Genomic DNA, 16,572 nt, shown 5'->3' with positions numbered 1-16,572 from the left:
GGTGGATGGAAAGCTGATGACAGGGAGTGCTGGAGCTCCCGTTTCATCAGCCCTCAGGACTAGTTCCTGACCATCCCCCTTTGCTGAACTTTTTCAGTGTCTCAGTTACACAGAGAGTAGGCCAGCATGCTCTCCAGTACAAATTTCTCTAACTATCTACACCAAACTACATGCACAGTACACACTACACTTCCTATTCAAAATTCAACAAAATGACGTCTCTTCATCAAGCCTCGCAGTCCCCAGGGGGAGGGACCATAAATGCCCCCACCATCAGCCCCTCTCCCGATGACGACTCGAGGTGACTGGAACCACTGTCTGACTCTCTTCTTCTTCATTTCTGCAACATTCGCGGCCTTTCCTCTAACTTTCCCTCTGTTGAGCACCACCTCTCCTCCTCTAAACCTCACCTTCTTTTTCTAACGGAGACTCAACTGTCTGAGGCAACTGACAGCAGACCCTTTTCTGTATCCTCCTACTTTCTCTATACTCATTTCAAAGCCAAAGGTGGCTGTTGTGTATATATACGGAACGACTTATCTTGCTCTCGTGTTCCTGAACTTGATTCTTCTGAATTCTCTACACTCTGGCTTCGGCTTTCCTGTCATTCCCTGACTAAATATTTCTGTGCTGTTTACTTATCCCCTAATTCTGCTGACTATCAAAAATTCTTCGACTATCTTACTTCTACAATGGAACACATTCTATTCATTTCTCCTTTCTCTGAAATCTCCATTCTAGGAGATTTCAATGTTCACCACCACCTTTGGCTCTCCTCTCCTTTCACGGATCCACCTGGTGAACAAGCCTACATCTTCTCTATCCTTAATGACCTAGAGCAGCTTGTACAGCACCCTACCCATATCCCTGACCGCCTTGGAGAGAGCTCCAACATAATTGACCTCTTCCTCACAACTAATCCTTCTGCTTACTCTGTTAATCATTTCTCTCCGTTGGGCTCCTCCGATCACAACCTTATTACCTTAACCTGTCCTATCACTCTAGTACGGCCTGTGGACCCTCCAGGGAAACGTCGTCTGTGGCATTTTGAAGCCACATACTGGGAGGCCCTCAAGCAGTACTTCTTTGATTTTCCCTGGAATGATAATTGCTTCCACGGCCGGGAGCCATCTGAGTGTGCCTTCTGCATTACGAAGGTTATTCTCTCGGGCATGGAAGCATACATTCCTTTCTCATATCCTTTGACTAACGCAAGAAAGCCTTGGTTTAATCACGCTTGTTCTAATGCTGTCAGCAACAAGGACGGGGCCTACAAAACGTACCGGAGCCAACCCACCCCTGAATCACATCATCTTTACGTTTCTGCCCGGAATCGTGCTAAGTTTGTTCTTCGCTCTACTAAAAATAATTTCATCCATACTAAATGCTCTCAACTCTCCAACTCGAATTCTTCCCACTCCTTCTGGCACCTTGCCAAAAATCTTTCTAACAACTTTACCTCATCATCCTTCCCTCCTCTTTTCTACTCTGATGGTTCTGTAGCTATTTCTTCTACTGATAAAGCAGATGTCTTCACACAGACTTTCTCCTCCAATTCCACCTTAGACGATTCCGGTGCTGTTCCTCCATCACTTCCCCCCTCTGACTTCCTCATGGCTGACATTAAAATTTCTTCAGTTGATGTATTTTCTGCCATCACTGGCCTCAGTACTAACAAGGCATATGGGCTTGATGGGGTCCGTGCTGTTGTTCTCAAGAACTGTGCTTCTGTGCTTACACCCTGCCTAGGCAAACTCTTTCACCTTTGTCTGTCAACTTGTACCTTTCCTTCTTGCTGGAAGTTTGCTCTCATTCAGCCAGTCCCAAAGAAGGGTGACCACTCCCAACCCTCCAACTATCGTCCAATTGCTTTAACGTCCTGTATTTCAAAAGTTTTCGAGTCAAATCTCAATAGAAAAATTTTAAGGCATCTTTCCTATCACAACCTTCATTCCGATCGTCAGTATGGGTTCCGTCAGGGACGCTCCACTGGCGATCTTCTCTCCTACCTTTCAGACTCCTGGTCATCCTCCTTTCGGGACTTTGGCAAAAGCTTTGCCATTGCACTTGACATCTCAAAGGCTTTCGATCGAGTCTGGCATAAATCTTTAATTTCCAAACTGCCCTCCTACGGTTTCTATCCTTCTATCTGTGCATTCATCGCTAGCTTCCTTTCTGGTCGTTCTATAGCCGCTGTTGTAGACAGCCATCGTTCTTCTAGATCTATCAACAGTGGTGTTCCTCAGGGCTCTGTCCTATCACCAACTCTCTTCCTTTTATTCATCAATGATCTTCTAAGCTGTACATCTAACCCTATCCACTCATACGCTGATGACTCAACCCTTCACCTTTCCATTCGGTTCCCGCAACGCCCATCTCAACAGTTACTTCAACAAACAAGGGATGAGGCTATGGCACGCCTAATGTCTGACTTGGCTCGTATCTCTGACTGGGGTAATATTAATATGGTTGTTTTTAATGCATCTAAGACTCAATTCTTACACCTATCAACCCGACAAAATCTTCCACAGGTATACCCACTAATGTTTAACCCGCCCCGTCCCGGCAACTTTTCGACCACTGGTACCCCTCAATCCCGGGCAATTTTCGACCCCTTCTTTTTTTGCTTAAACTTTCGCTTTTGGTCAGAAACAATGGCCGGTGGCAAAGAAAGTGGTCCCCGGGGTCCCTAATTAGCTTAACCAGGTATGCGATGGTCCCACCTGGCCCCGTGTTCTCCCTAGGCGGTGTGAGCATCAAACGTTTTCTATGGTATTATAAGTTTGGGAAACCAATGAAAGTAAGTAGAAATGAATTTATTACAAACATAAAAACATGTGATAAAAGAGTATATTGGATTTTATACAAAAATAGAGCAGAAATAACCATTGTACCATCGTGAGAAACGAGCAAAATCGGCCAACTTGGTTCCCATGAATCGCTAACATTCTAAAATCATGATACATATAATTTTTTTTACTTACATAATACTTCTACAATAACATTATACCATTTTACATTATATTGAACTGTTTTTACGTATTCACAGGCCTTTTGATAACATTTAGCGTAATGCTAGCTCTAATTTACGTAGTGAGTGAACTCGCTGTGACTGATGTTTCAACTCGTATTGTGCTTTTTCTACTTACATAATACCTTTCTAATACTATTATACACTTTTCAACTTTACAGAACTGTTTTGAGATTATTTCAGGCCTTACGTAAATATATAGCGTAATAATAGCGCATAGTAACACACACGGTGAAGTCGCTATGACAACTAATTCAACTTACAACCTATTTTTTTACTTATATAATTATTCTACACTAACATTGCACATGTAAACACTTGATATAATTGATATTACATCATTTCTGAACGTACGATGGAACTTAGCATCATATTTGCGCGTACTTACACAGGTAGTGTTATCGCGATATCATTTGTTTCATCTTACACAAGTAATCAACTTATAAAATACCTTACTACTAACATTACAGCATCATCCACTGTATATAATTCCTATCACATACTTACTGACCAGAATGTGGGTGTACTCGTGACATCAATTATGACAACTTACAGTAATGTTCAACTTATACGTTTTATTCATGCTAACATTACACCCGTTTCCACTTTATTTCCTTGCTGTCACATATTTACTGACCAGATTTACACAGTGGGTGTAGTTTTGATAACAATTCTTTCCACTTACACTAATTCTCATCTTATACATTACTTTTCTGAAAAAATAACACCCGTTTCAACTTTATATTTGACTTAGCACCTACTGACTGGCCTTACCATTATCATGAGCGTCATTTCGCCTTCCCACACAGTTTCAGAAGTGTACGAGATTATGATATTCCTTGAAACAAGGCTGAAGGCACAACGCAACATTGCACTCGACACACTCGTATCTTGTGTCTTTTCTCTGCGTTGATGGTCTGACTGTCGAGTGCTTACATACATGGCAGCGACGCTGGGGTTTACGACGGTTTGGTTCGGAAGGGATTGCGCTGGGGTAGTGGCGGGCTGCAAGACGTAGGGGAGTCTGAGCAGCACGGGGGCGCAGGGGCGGTGTGGGGTCTTTCCTGGGCATGCTTGGCGATTTTTTCACGTGCCAGCTCCCTCACAAACCCCTCAAAGGTCTCGGATACTCCGGTGGTCATTGCGTGCAGGTAGTGGGCGTTCAGGACCGTGATGTCGAGCAAGTGGAAAAAGAGTTTCTTGTACCACTTCATCGTTGTCCTGGCACACTCAACACTTGAAATCATCGAGTCTGACTGATCAACTTGCCTCATGTTCAGATTATAGGCAAGTACAGACTCTGGTTTCCATACGTTGCGCCTCCTCTCGCTACGGTGATCCACGGAGTCTGTGCGGTGCATCAGGGGGCTGTGAACAGTTGATAGGAGGCAAACTTCCCTGTTGTGGTTCCACAGGGTTGCAAGGATGTTATTGGCCTGGAAGAAAAACACCTCATTATTGTCAAGTTTCCTCCCTATCTTGACCATATGGCGACGGTTTCTCTTGACTGTACCACAGACTCCAGTGTCGTGTTGGTGGAGGAACCTAGCGGGAAGAGGGCTAGTGTACCAGTTGTCCAGGTACAAAACATGACCACGATGAAGGTACTCTTCTATCATTGTCTTCACCACGGCCCCAGAGAGTCCTATACTCCGATCTTCTATTATATCTGTCTGTGCGCCCGTGTACAAGACTATGTCTTGCACATAACCAGTCTTACAGTCACACATAACAAAGATCTTGAACCCGAAACGGTGTCTCTTGCTGGGTATATACTGCCTAAAGGAAATATTGCCTCTCCACAACACAAGACTCTCGTCTATGACGAGGTCTCTGTAGGGATAAAATGAGGAGCGGAACATTTCCCGTAAATGATCAAATACCAGCCTAATTCTCCTCATTTTATCGGTGTTATTTGCATTGGCTGGATCATCTGCATCAAAAAAGTGGAGGCGGCCGAGAATAAACTGAAATCTATTACGAGCCATCACCTTTCCAAAGAAAGGTGTTAGGATGATTGGGTCCGTTGTCCAGTAGGCAGGAATTTGATTTTTCCTCACCACACCCATCAAGATTACCAGGGCAAAAAATAGGAACATCTCTGATATAGTCACGGGAAAGTCATACTGTTCTGCATGCTTGCTTGTGGTTCCTAGGCATTCACTTTCAAGGCGCTGGGATTGTGAAAATATATTTGTCTGTTCTACTATGCGCCCAACAAACGCCTCATCAAAAACAAGTTGAAAAAATCTAAACGTGACGACCCAGCATTTACACCTGGAGCCGTGCAACCTGACCGCCACTCCTCAGTGAACTGGTGAATGATGGGAGTAAAATTACTCCCATCCTCCCAGTTCCACGTGACACCACCGTCTCCAGCCACGTCACCATCGTCCCCTTCGTCAGGGTGGGGAGGTGAGGGTGGTGGGGGAGGTTGGGGAGGTGGAGAGCGGCGCCTCTCATCACTCGCACTTCTCTTCCCTCTCCCTTTTCCTTTGCCCTTTCCCTTCCCTTTCTTTCCTTTCCCCACATCCTGGGGCTGTGGGGAGGAAGTTTGTGAATATTCAGGGGCGAAAGAAGTGCTGGGGAGTGACTCAACCTGCTCTCCCCTAGGCCTACGAGCACCACGTGCTCGTGCTGCCTCTCTCACACCACTGGCCCCTTCACCCCGCACTACCCCCACACCACTCTCACTTTCACCCCGCGCTGCCACCACAACACTTTCCCTTTCTCCCAGCAATCCCACCACACCACTTGCTACTTCCCCAGACAAAGTACTTGAACCATACTTTGGGTGTCATCTCGCCCCACCTTCTGATCCACGTGGTGATATTTTTTCCTTTCCCAACCACTCGGCGATATCACGTCCTAGGACTCCGTCATCCTCATCGTCCTCATCCTCGTCCTGATCAGAATCGTGATGGAGAGATAGCTGTGCACGTGGTTGGGGAGCAGCCTGGCCTTCCCTTGCCTTACGGTATGTCACATACCGCGTTTTTCGGGGCGAAGGGACCTCCTCATCACTGCTACTTATTTCTTCCTCTGGCTGGACGTAATCGCGATCCACCACATCATCATCGAGTGGAGAATCACTGTCTCCAGTGAAGGCTTCCAGGACGGATGCAATTTGCTCATCTGAGAGACCTTTCCGCGCCATGTCTGACCTGGGTCACTGCTGGCAGGTGAGTGACCGAGACAAGGGCGAGCGCGGGTCACGCGGGGTCTAGGACGCTGCCCGCCTGGCGGCAGGTAGGGGAGGCTTGGGTACCCGGGCGAAACGAAAATCTCCCGCGAATTTTGAAAATTGTGGAAATTATGAACCTTGCAATTGCAGGACGTTGAAGTACGTCCTCGGGACTGGCTGTGACAAAACGTGAGGACGTGGAAGTACGTCCTCGGGACGGCGCGGGTTAATAATATTCAGCTTAATCCTGCATCATCCTTGAATATGCTTGGGGTTTCATTTACTCGGGACTTATCTTGGAAAGATCATATTACATCTCTTGTAAAATCTGCTTCCAAGAGATTGGGTGTGCTAAGCTGACTCTGCTCTTTCTTTACCCCTGCACAATTGTTGACTCTATACAGGGGTTTTATCTGCCCCTGTGTGGAGTACAACTCTCATGTGTGGGGAGGCTCCTCACATACAGCTCTTCTCAATAGGGTGGAGGCAAAGGCTTTTCGTCTCATTAACTTTCCTCCTCTTACTGACTCCCTTGAAACTCTGTCTCTTTGCCGCACTGTTGCATCTTTATCTCTTTTCTATCGCTACTTTAATGGTCACTGTTCCTCTGAACTGTCTGCTTGCATTCCTCCACCTCTATGACGGGCGCGTAGCACCCGTCTGGCAGCAAACTCTCATCCCTTTTCTGTCCAACTTTCTAATGCAAGAGTTAACCGTTACTCCCAGTCTTTCATTTGTGCAACAGGTCAGCTCTGGAACTGTCTCCCTCTGTCTGTATTTCCTGCTGCCTATGATCTCCAGTCTTTCAAACGCAGTGTGTCCAGGCATCTCAAAATGATCGGATCTTGAATTTGGCTCTCTATTGTATTTTGTTTTTCTCCTGGAGAGAACTATTACTGCGGGCTCATGGCCTTTGGTTCCTTCTTCCTCGCATTAAAAAAAAAAAAAAAATTTAACCGCTTCTCCCTGAGACATAATTTTGATTGTAGTTGCCAAAAACAAGTATTTATAACAGGCCTCTTAGAATGAAGAGAGGAAAATTTCATTACCATCATCCTTGTCAAACTCCCTCTTGTATACTGTACACTTTTTCTTGACCGAAACCTAAGAGGTCTCCATCTCGAATTTTGAGAGGTAGCATAACACTAGAATTTGAAGACTATTTATTCAAGCCTTATTACTCTTTATTTTTTTTTTTAACTAACTGCACTTTCCACACAGTCACATACTGAACAGGCACTGGGACAACACCCAGCCTGGGCTCACTCCAGCACTGACTCTGAACCAACGATCGAAATCTCTCTGTACACTTATATCTAATTCACAGCCAACATAGTCCCTAATTAAGTTATTCAGCAGGTCTCTATCCAAGCCACACAAATGTGACACCGTAATGTATTATGATAATGATGTAATGCAGTATTACAGCTGTCAGATAGGTAAGAGTGTTACAGCTGGCTATTTTTGTCTACACAACAATTGGATTACAGCACCTTTCCTAATCATCCTTGTTTATAAATTTCTTCCCACACGGACATTCCATTGTAAACCATATATTAAGCAACTGATTAAGTACCCCCTACCACTTTGAAAGTACCTCGTTTACAGTTAATCCTGTATCCTACATTTTCGGTCATTGTAGTCTCTTCACTTTAACTAAGCATAGAACTGCAGTTATCTCTATCAATGAATGCTAATCTATACAGAAGGAATTAACACTAGATTATGATACTACTCATGAAGATTTGCTGTGGAAAGGATGCAGGGTCGTAGTATTGTCTAGTTCTGACACTGAGCTACAAGAAATAGGCTGCAGGTGAATGAACTGCAGCCTTTCACATACGCATGCCATAATATTTAGCTGATTGCAAAAATACGAGGCTAACACATTCATTTTACCACTATGACTATTTTTCTGGTTTGAGGAAGATCCCTGACTCCTATCACTGCAAGTAAAAACCAGAGTGAAATTCTCCAGGATATACAAAGCGCTACCCAAAAGTTCCCAAAATTTGAAAGCAGGGTGGAAACCGCTTGTCATACAGTGTGTGGATACTAGGTAGCCGTGTACACACCCTTTGTTTTGTGTCAAACAGCGTTGTGGAGTGTTGATGTGTTCACTGCATGTGTTTTTTTATTTTTGTGTTTGGATTAGTTTGCGAATTTTGTGAGAAGAGCAACGTGTGTGCATCAAGTTTTGTGTGAAACTCTGGAAGAACGCGGCAGAAACTCATAAAATGTTATAACGTGCATTTGGTGACACTGCTTTGGAGGTTACACAAAGCTATGACTGGTTTAACCCCTCCACAGTGGGCAAAGAAGCTACATAGGGTAACTCACAGGCAGGCATATTTAGAGGAAACTAAGCTATCTCGAAAATAATCGTAACCTTATGAATATAGTAGGGTATGTTATACAAAAATAAAGAAATGCATGCACTCTAGCAGTGCGTGGCATGCTCAGAGCGTCTACCAGCTGCAGTGAGTGATGTAGGCGAGTAAACACGCCAGTAGTCCACCACTCTGACGGCTTCACTTGCTCGTTTCCACTCTGACCCTCTGGTGGAAAAATCTATAACAAAAACAACGTAGGTGAGCAGGCACGAGAGGTTGAAGGCCATGAACTATCCATACCAACAACGTGACAATGACTGAGGCCCCTCAAGGCAGGCTGGTCAGTCACAACGGGCAGGAGCATGGCTGGGAGAATCCCAGTGTTGCCAGACAGCCTGTAGTTTCCACGTCATTATACAAAGCAATGCGGGAAACACGAAAACGTAATATTACGTGAGCTGCCCAGCCTTAAACGCTCCTAATCTTATGTGAGACACTGCGGGGAGGTTAAGCATTTTGAAAATGTATGAACATCAAGAGATTACGATGCACGTTCTGGTCGCCCTTCCACCAGTTCAGCTCGTGACAATGTGGCAAAAGTTTGTGGCGCGACCATCCTCAAATATTGCAGGAGGGCAGTCCAAGATATTTGTGACATTGTTACACAATCATGTGGAACTTGCCAAACCATTTTGTCTGGAAACGTGTAGTGAAAACGTCCAGACAAGTGGCGCACAAACAAATGGGTACTTCACCATGACAATGCACCCGTGCACACAGCCCTTGTTGTTCTGCAGTTTTTAGCATAGAAAAACATGCCAGTTGTCCATCACCCCCACATTCACCAGATTTGGCCTCCTGTAATTTTTATCTCTTTCTGAAAATGAAAATCCAGCTGAAAGGACTAAGATTTGACATCATCGAGGAAATCCAGGAGAAAATCGCAAAAGATCCTTAACAAGCTGATGCTCAAGGACTTCCAGAACGCATTACAATCGTGGGAGAAGTGCTGAGATTGATATCTGCATGCCCAAGGAGACTTATTTTGAAGTGCTAGGTGGTGATTAGGACTTGACATAAGTTATTTCCTTCTTTAGTCAAATTTTGGGAACATCTGGATAGCATCTCATAGAGTGGTCCATGAATAGTACTCAATTAGAAACGCACATGGAGATATCTTCTGTTCTGGGGATGGTTCAGTCTGCTGGTGTGGGTGGGTATGGCAGTGGGAGTAGGATATTAATGAATTAAGCATGTTAGACACTGATAATGCTAAGCTGTTCCTGGAACACAGGAGAAATCGACCGAGAAAAGTAGAGGAGGGGCATTTTGTCTGATTCCTTGTTGTTACTTAGGTTGTTTGCACAGAGAGCAAGACGTGAGGAGTTTCTGCACTTTTTTCTCCTTTCCAGGCTCTGAAAAAAAAAATCAAGACAATATCCTTGTTGTAACCATGATTTTTCAAAAAGAAAAACAGTGAAAATGTTCCGTGTCTTTCTTGTCTTGTAAAAACCAGTTGGAGCTATGGGAGGCAAATCCCACCCCAGGTTGTCAGCTGGAGGGTTCGTTTGACTAATAACCACACACACACACACACACACACACACACACACACACACAAACTCGTTCTTACTTCAAAAGTAAGACCCATCAAATTTCATTGACGTGCATCTTAAAGCGAGAAAGTGACCCAGTTCTCTTGAGTGAAATAACCCAAATACAGCGGATCGTACATTTAATAAGCTTCACCCAATTTTTATGACAGTCAAGCCTCTATGCCACTCAGCTATAATAACTCATTTTTTTACCCTATATTCATTCTGATTTTACCGTTAAGTACTGTATTCAATAACTTTATGAGTGAAAACAAATCCAGGGCTGGATCCAGCTCCTAGGAAAAAGTGGGCATTTCCTAGTAGAATTATTAATCCATAGGCTACATACATACATTATCTAATCTTATGTTTTCCTATGAGAAGCGTAGGAGCCCAGGGGTAGGCAAGTTGGTCCTGACATTTAAGATGAGAATGACCAGCCTCACTCATCCCTGAGTAGCATTATCAGAGCATTTAATCCCAACCATCCAAAGGATATAAACCGACACAGGCTCAGTCTGGCTGGAACGCCTTAATTACCTACTAAATCACCAGGCGCCATAGTTTGGTTATATGGTCACCACCCAGGGTAGTAAACTTGTTTCCTGGTGTACAGGAAACTATTTGGCTTTGTCACTCAGTGTAGAGTCACTCATAGACAGAAGGAAATGGAAAGAAAGAATGGAAAGAAGGATATAAGAGGAAGGAAGAGAGGAAAGAGCAGCCACCCGAGAGCAGCATTACATCGAGTGAGTGGATGGTGAGCGCACTCACCTACCACCAAGAATTATGAATTAATGCATTTAAACAATGAAAAAAAATCAAATTTCACTTCAAATAACTTGTTTTAATCATAGGAATACAGTGATGTAGGGAAAGGCGAGTGCACCTAATTATTTAATGCATATTGTATTCTGGTAAATTGTTCTTTCATCATAAGTAATCATTGGTCTGCCGAAAAAGAGGAGGGGGGGTAGGACCCCATGCTCTCTCTTAATCAGTGCATGAAACGTCTACATATAGAATCTTAAACACAAGCTTAGGAGAGTTTATGAATATGTCTCAATGTTTTTCTCTTGATCAGCTGCCGTCAAACCCCCACCCTCCCCTGGCCAGACCCACACTTCACCACTCTCCACCACCTCCATCCTGGCCGTTGTGTTGGGTGCTGGTGGGACAATATTGGTGGTGGTGGCGGCTCTGTACGTTGGCATTAAGTTACGCTCACGAACTCAACGGCCACACCTTCAAGTTGGGAGCAAGGAAGGCATTGTGGATGGGATGGAGGACCTAGAACGGGAAGTGTCCCCACCCCCTGCAGCAACCCTCCACCTCCAGCAACACCTCCTCCATCCCTCCATAGCCACCACAACCACGAGCATCATTGAACTACAACCTTCACCTGTCACGATAACCACATCAAGGGACACTGACGAGGGGAACCCAGACCTAATACCTATGACAGGTATGTCAAGGAATGAACAGACTGGAATACATATGATGATAATTTAGAAATGGGAGAGATAGCTTTAGTTTACAAATGTAGATGCTGTTCAATTTTAATAGGGGGACATGCTATGAAGATTTTTATATAAAAATATTCCTTGACTATGTATTCTGCAGATTATGCCTCAGTACCTTCTATGATAATTGACGCCAACTAAATCATTATTAAAATAACTTAAGCAACATACAAGAAAATGTTAAGGTGTAATATGTAAAATATATCGCTAAGGAAGAGATGCTATTAAGTCTGTGCCACTTAGAATACTGGCCTTATTCATGTGGCTTGACTTTCACCCCAAAATATAGGTAGTGAACAGAATTAAAGAGAATGCAAGAATTAATTATTGTCGGTTTACAGATTATTACCTTCAACACAGAAAATAAACATCCAGGCAGATATCAGATTGATATGGACAGGTTAAAGCAATACAATAAGGCTACCAGACTAGCAGGCTGAGAAAAAGCTGCTTGAGCTGTAATAGAACTTATACATTAGTTAGATACACAGATAGACCAATGAATATATCGATAAACAGATGTGAAAAATGGACGAAAAAATGAAGACAGGTAAGCTTCATTTATAAATAAATGGATATTTGGCCCATTTAACAGCGTGTTGAGCTTGGTAATCATTCATCTGTCATTCTGACATCTCTACTGTCATTCTTGTCTGAATGTTTTCGTTCTGTTTATTAGGTTTTATTCTTATTCTTCGTTTCGCCACACGATTATACTTGGCCAGTAAGATATCGTTCCTAAATCGAGGAAAATTGTGTGAAGGTAAGAACGCTAAAACAAATGGGTACAGTCGAAAGCAACAACCTGAAAGCAACGATCGGTACACACACCCTTTAGTAGCTGAAGCCATGGCCAATGAAATGCGGGCGAGCGAACAATCTCTCCCCCACCCCACCCCAGTCCTGTTAACAAGATGCCGGGTAGGTCTGAGGTTCGAGGCTGGTTGTGTAATGTTGTGTCCATATCTACATGATGTAACAGTCTTGTGAGTTGCCATTACCCTAAATATCATACCGGGAAATAATCTGCAATAATATGTTAATAGCTAGCAAATTAACACGGAGAAACAATGCGACAGAAATAAAGGCAGATTAAAAAAAAATCTATCAGTATTACAGTTTTATTAATGTCACGTAAATAATCTGCATATGTCAAGCGTATGAACCTGTTTCATCAGTTCACGATATGTTACCGTCCGTCACCACCATTTAACCACTCCCCACCACCGACACCCTCTCTTGACACTTCTTCACTGGAGAGCAAACCAACAAATTCACGAACACAATCAACCAACACCCTTTGAGAACTATATATTGAAAATTAATGCCACACACCATGGATTTTGTTTGGTAATTTTTGGTGGCTATAAAGGATGATAGGATATCAAGATAGTATAATTAAAACATTTACAAGGCATGGAGGAAAAGGCATGGGGCCCTCCAGCCCTCGAACATATACCATAATACTGATGCAGGCAACCATTACATATTAACATGCATGTGTGACTAGAGAAACCTAATTATAGTATAATGCAGTTGATATGTAAACCGTGCATAAATAATTGTAGCAAAGCCAACACCAAATGAAAAAGATAATGTTTACACATACAGCATCCTATGCCCTTATGACTGGTTAGTCACATAAAATGGAGTACCCGGTAGATTAAATACTTTTTTTATTAACTCATGTTTATTGGCATCATATGAAAGATTATTACATTCAATCAGTGTCCAGTCCACCCCCCTCTGCATTAATGACATCCCGTAGATGTGAATGGAGAGAATGTACAAATTTTGAACAAATATTGAGAGTGTGTGTTGAACCACCCCACAAATTCCTGCTTTTCCTTTCTGTAGATTCCCCGGTCTTCTCCTCTACACCCCAGTCCCTCTTCATAAACCCCCAAAGGTTCTTTATGGGAATTTAATCACAGCCATTTGGGTGCCAGTCTATTTTATCTATGCTTAGTTTGTTGGAAAACCATTCCCCTCACTGCATGGCAGGTGTGGATGGGGCAACGGTCTCAAATAACCTAATTGGGTGTGGTTCTGGGAGTGCTTATCCATGCACAGAGAGTGTCAGGTAGGTCTCTAGTATGTTAATGTATTCCACTGCATTTAAGTAGCCATCAATGACAGGAAGCTTACCAGGACTTCCACACCACATCTACCCATACATTGCCAAAGTGACCCTTCTGCTTTTAGCCCTTTCACAGATCGTCTCCTCATTGAACCGGCACTCACGTCATCTCCAGCACTGACGGGCTGGAGCAGACACTGAAGAGAAAGTAGTTTCGTCTGTAAATATAACAGTACGCCTGAACTCCTGGCCAAAATCTGCATACTGCTCAGTGAACTGCAGTTGCACTGCTCGAGGAATACCAGTTAGTTCTTCCTTAATGGCTAGAATGTAGCAATGCATACCTACATCATGAAGCCTTCTCTGTGTTGTTCATACATGACTTTCCACCCCCAATTTCCCTGTTAACATGAAGGTAGTGTTATGGGACTTTGTGCCTGAAACAGGGGTGGCACCTGTTGTTATGTGAAATCTGAATTTGCAGCTCACACTGTTTTGTACTTCAGTTCAACTAATTTTGATTATTCACTGTATAAACTAAATTATCAAAATATTGCCAAATATATCTGTGCGTCTATCGCTACCCCAATGCTTCTTCAGAATTCAGTGTAATCGACTCCATATCCAAACAGTTGGCTAAATTTAACCTCACTCTTACCACTGAAATTCCCATTTTGGGTGATTTTAACGTACATAGTGTAGAATAGTTATTGCATTCTGTCAGGACTGATAATACTTCAGGTCTAGAATGAGAGCAGATTGCAGAATCGTTTAATCTCACACAGGTGGTAAAGCAGTCAACCAGAATACCAGATAATCCTGACCATAACACCTATCTTTTGGATCTGTTCCTGACAAACAATTCAGATCAGTACAGGATAGAAGTACTGTCACCACTTGGATCCTCTGATCACATTCTCATCAAATCATCATTAGTCGGCTCCCCAAACCTCCATGTTCTGAACGTGTCAGGGTAACGTGATAGCACTTTGATAGGTCAGACTGGGATGGATTCAGTAATTATCTTGCTGACATTCCATGGCTGTCTTTCTTCTCTAGTGACATCAATTCTGCTCTGTCCCACATTAATGACTAATACAAGATGGTATCGAATTGACCATACCAAGTCAACAGTTTACTAAAACACTGGACTCCCTAAAGTGGTGATAGCAATTGTGCCAGAGCAACGGCCCAAAAGTCATTAGCATATAACTCTTACTTTAAAAAAAAATAAACATTTGGATCACTCATTCAATTTAAAAATGCTAAAAACCATGCAAAAGCTGTAATAAATCTCGCCAAATCAAAGTTTCATTACAACCAAGCATCCAATTACTAGACAGTTTTAATGACAATGAAATATTCTAGTCAACTATCAGTTTTTTCAATAATAACTTTAACAAGTCATCACCCATTCCCCCAATAAAATAGTTTCTTTCCAACCAAGCTGAATCGGTAGAGAGGCGGCTTGCAGTCCTGATGGACCCAGGTTCGAATCCCGGCTGGGGCAGGGAACAGTTTAAGGATTTGAATTTCATGAAAGCACACTTTCCTGATCTACCAGATGACCCGCCGACATGTCATAAAAGTACCCCCGCTAATACCAATACACCAGTCCTGTATGAGACAGCCCTAGCATGTATTCAATATGGACGGTGGGTGTTAGTGCCGAAGTGGTGACATGTAGAGAGGAGTATGGTATGTAGGAGGACTACTGGGCCTTGAGAGCAGGCTGTGGAGCCTATGCCCTGAGTCGGACACATAAAAAAAAAAAAAAAAAAAAAAAAAAAAAAAAAACAGTTTTAATGACAATGAAATATTCTGGTCAACTCTCAGTTCTTTCATTAATAACTTTAACAAGTCATCACCCATTCCCCCACTAAAATCGTCGGATGGTAATTTTGGAAATGACATACGTGGTTAAGCAAATATCCTTGCCAGTACATTTGCCCCAAAGTTTACGTTAAAGGAAGTCAGCCAGAATGTTCCAGTACTAGCTTCACTCCCCCGTAATTGCTCCACTTAAAATACAGACCAGATACATAAAATCCATCTTAGACAACTTATCAACCAATAAACCTCCAGGCCCAGATGGAATTCCTTCAACTGTTTTGAAAATGTGCTCCCCAGAACTTGCTTCTGTTCTAGCTAAATTTTTCATACTATGCATATGTACTTCTTCATTCCCTAATTCTTGGAAAGAAGTCGATATCCACCCAGTTCCGAAGAAAGGAAATTCCACTGACTACTCTGATTACAGACCAATAGCCATCACATCTTTTCTTGACAAAGTATTTGAAATTGTAATGAATAAGCACATAGTTAAACATCTTGAATCCAACAACTTAATTAGTGATAGACAATATGGATTCTGCCACAAATGATCTACCATTGATATACCCAATGTTCTAACTCACACTATCCATCAATCAATTGACCAACATGGAGAAACTCATGAAGTAGCCCTCGATATTTCTAAAGCTTTAGACTGTGTGGCACTGTTCCCTGCTATCCAAACTACCTTGCTATGGACTAACGTCTTTTGTTCATCTGATTTCCACATATCTCAGTGACTGAAAGATAAAAGTAGATGATATGTATTCCAGTTTCCACTTAGTTAATGCCGGTGTGCAACAAGGATCAGTTCTGGCTCCGACCCTATAACTAGTTCATATTAATGATCTCTTATCTCTCATCCATAATCTCATGCATTCCTATGCAGATGATGCAATACTTCACAGTTCATTCACACTTAAACACCCATTCACAAAGTTTAATATCTCTAACAACTCAGTTCAGCCATCTCCATAGATCAAGACTTATCAA

At 42.8% G+C, this 16,572-nt stretch overlaps 1 protein-coding gene across 1 annotated transcript in view; it reads left to right on the top strand.

Annotated features, from left to right (window-relative positions):
- Nucleotides 1-16,572, top strand: part of LOC145418134 (protein turtle homolog B-like) — a 192,501-nt gene that overhangs the window by 138,744 nt on the left and 37,185 nt on the right. The window contains exon 13 of the mRNA XM_080286657.1: nucleotides 11,228-11,608. Within this exon, the coding sequence (XP_080142783.1) occupies nucleotides 11,228-11,608 (381 nt within the window). The remainder of the gene's footprint in view (nucleotides 1-11,227; nucleotides 11,609-16,572) is intronic.

The sequence above is a fragment of the Coenobita brevimanus genome, chromosome 112 (genome assembly GCF_032717465.1).
Source record: "Coenobita brevimanus isolate Jiangsu-jjx chromosome 112, ASM3271746v2, whole genome shotgun sequence".
Classification (NCBI taxonomy): domain Eukaryota; kingdom Metazoa; phylum Arthropoda; class Malacostraca; order Decapoda; family Coenobitidae; genus Coenobita; species Coenobita brevimanus.
The sequence above is the reverse complement of the archived record's forward strand: the minus strand, read 5'-3'. Positions and strand labels throughout refer to the sequence as shown.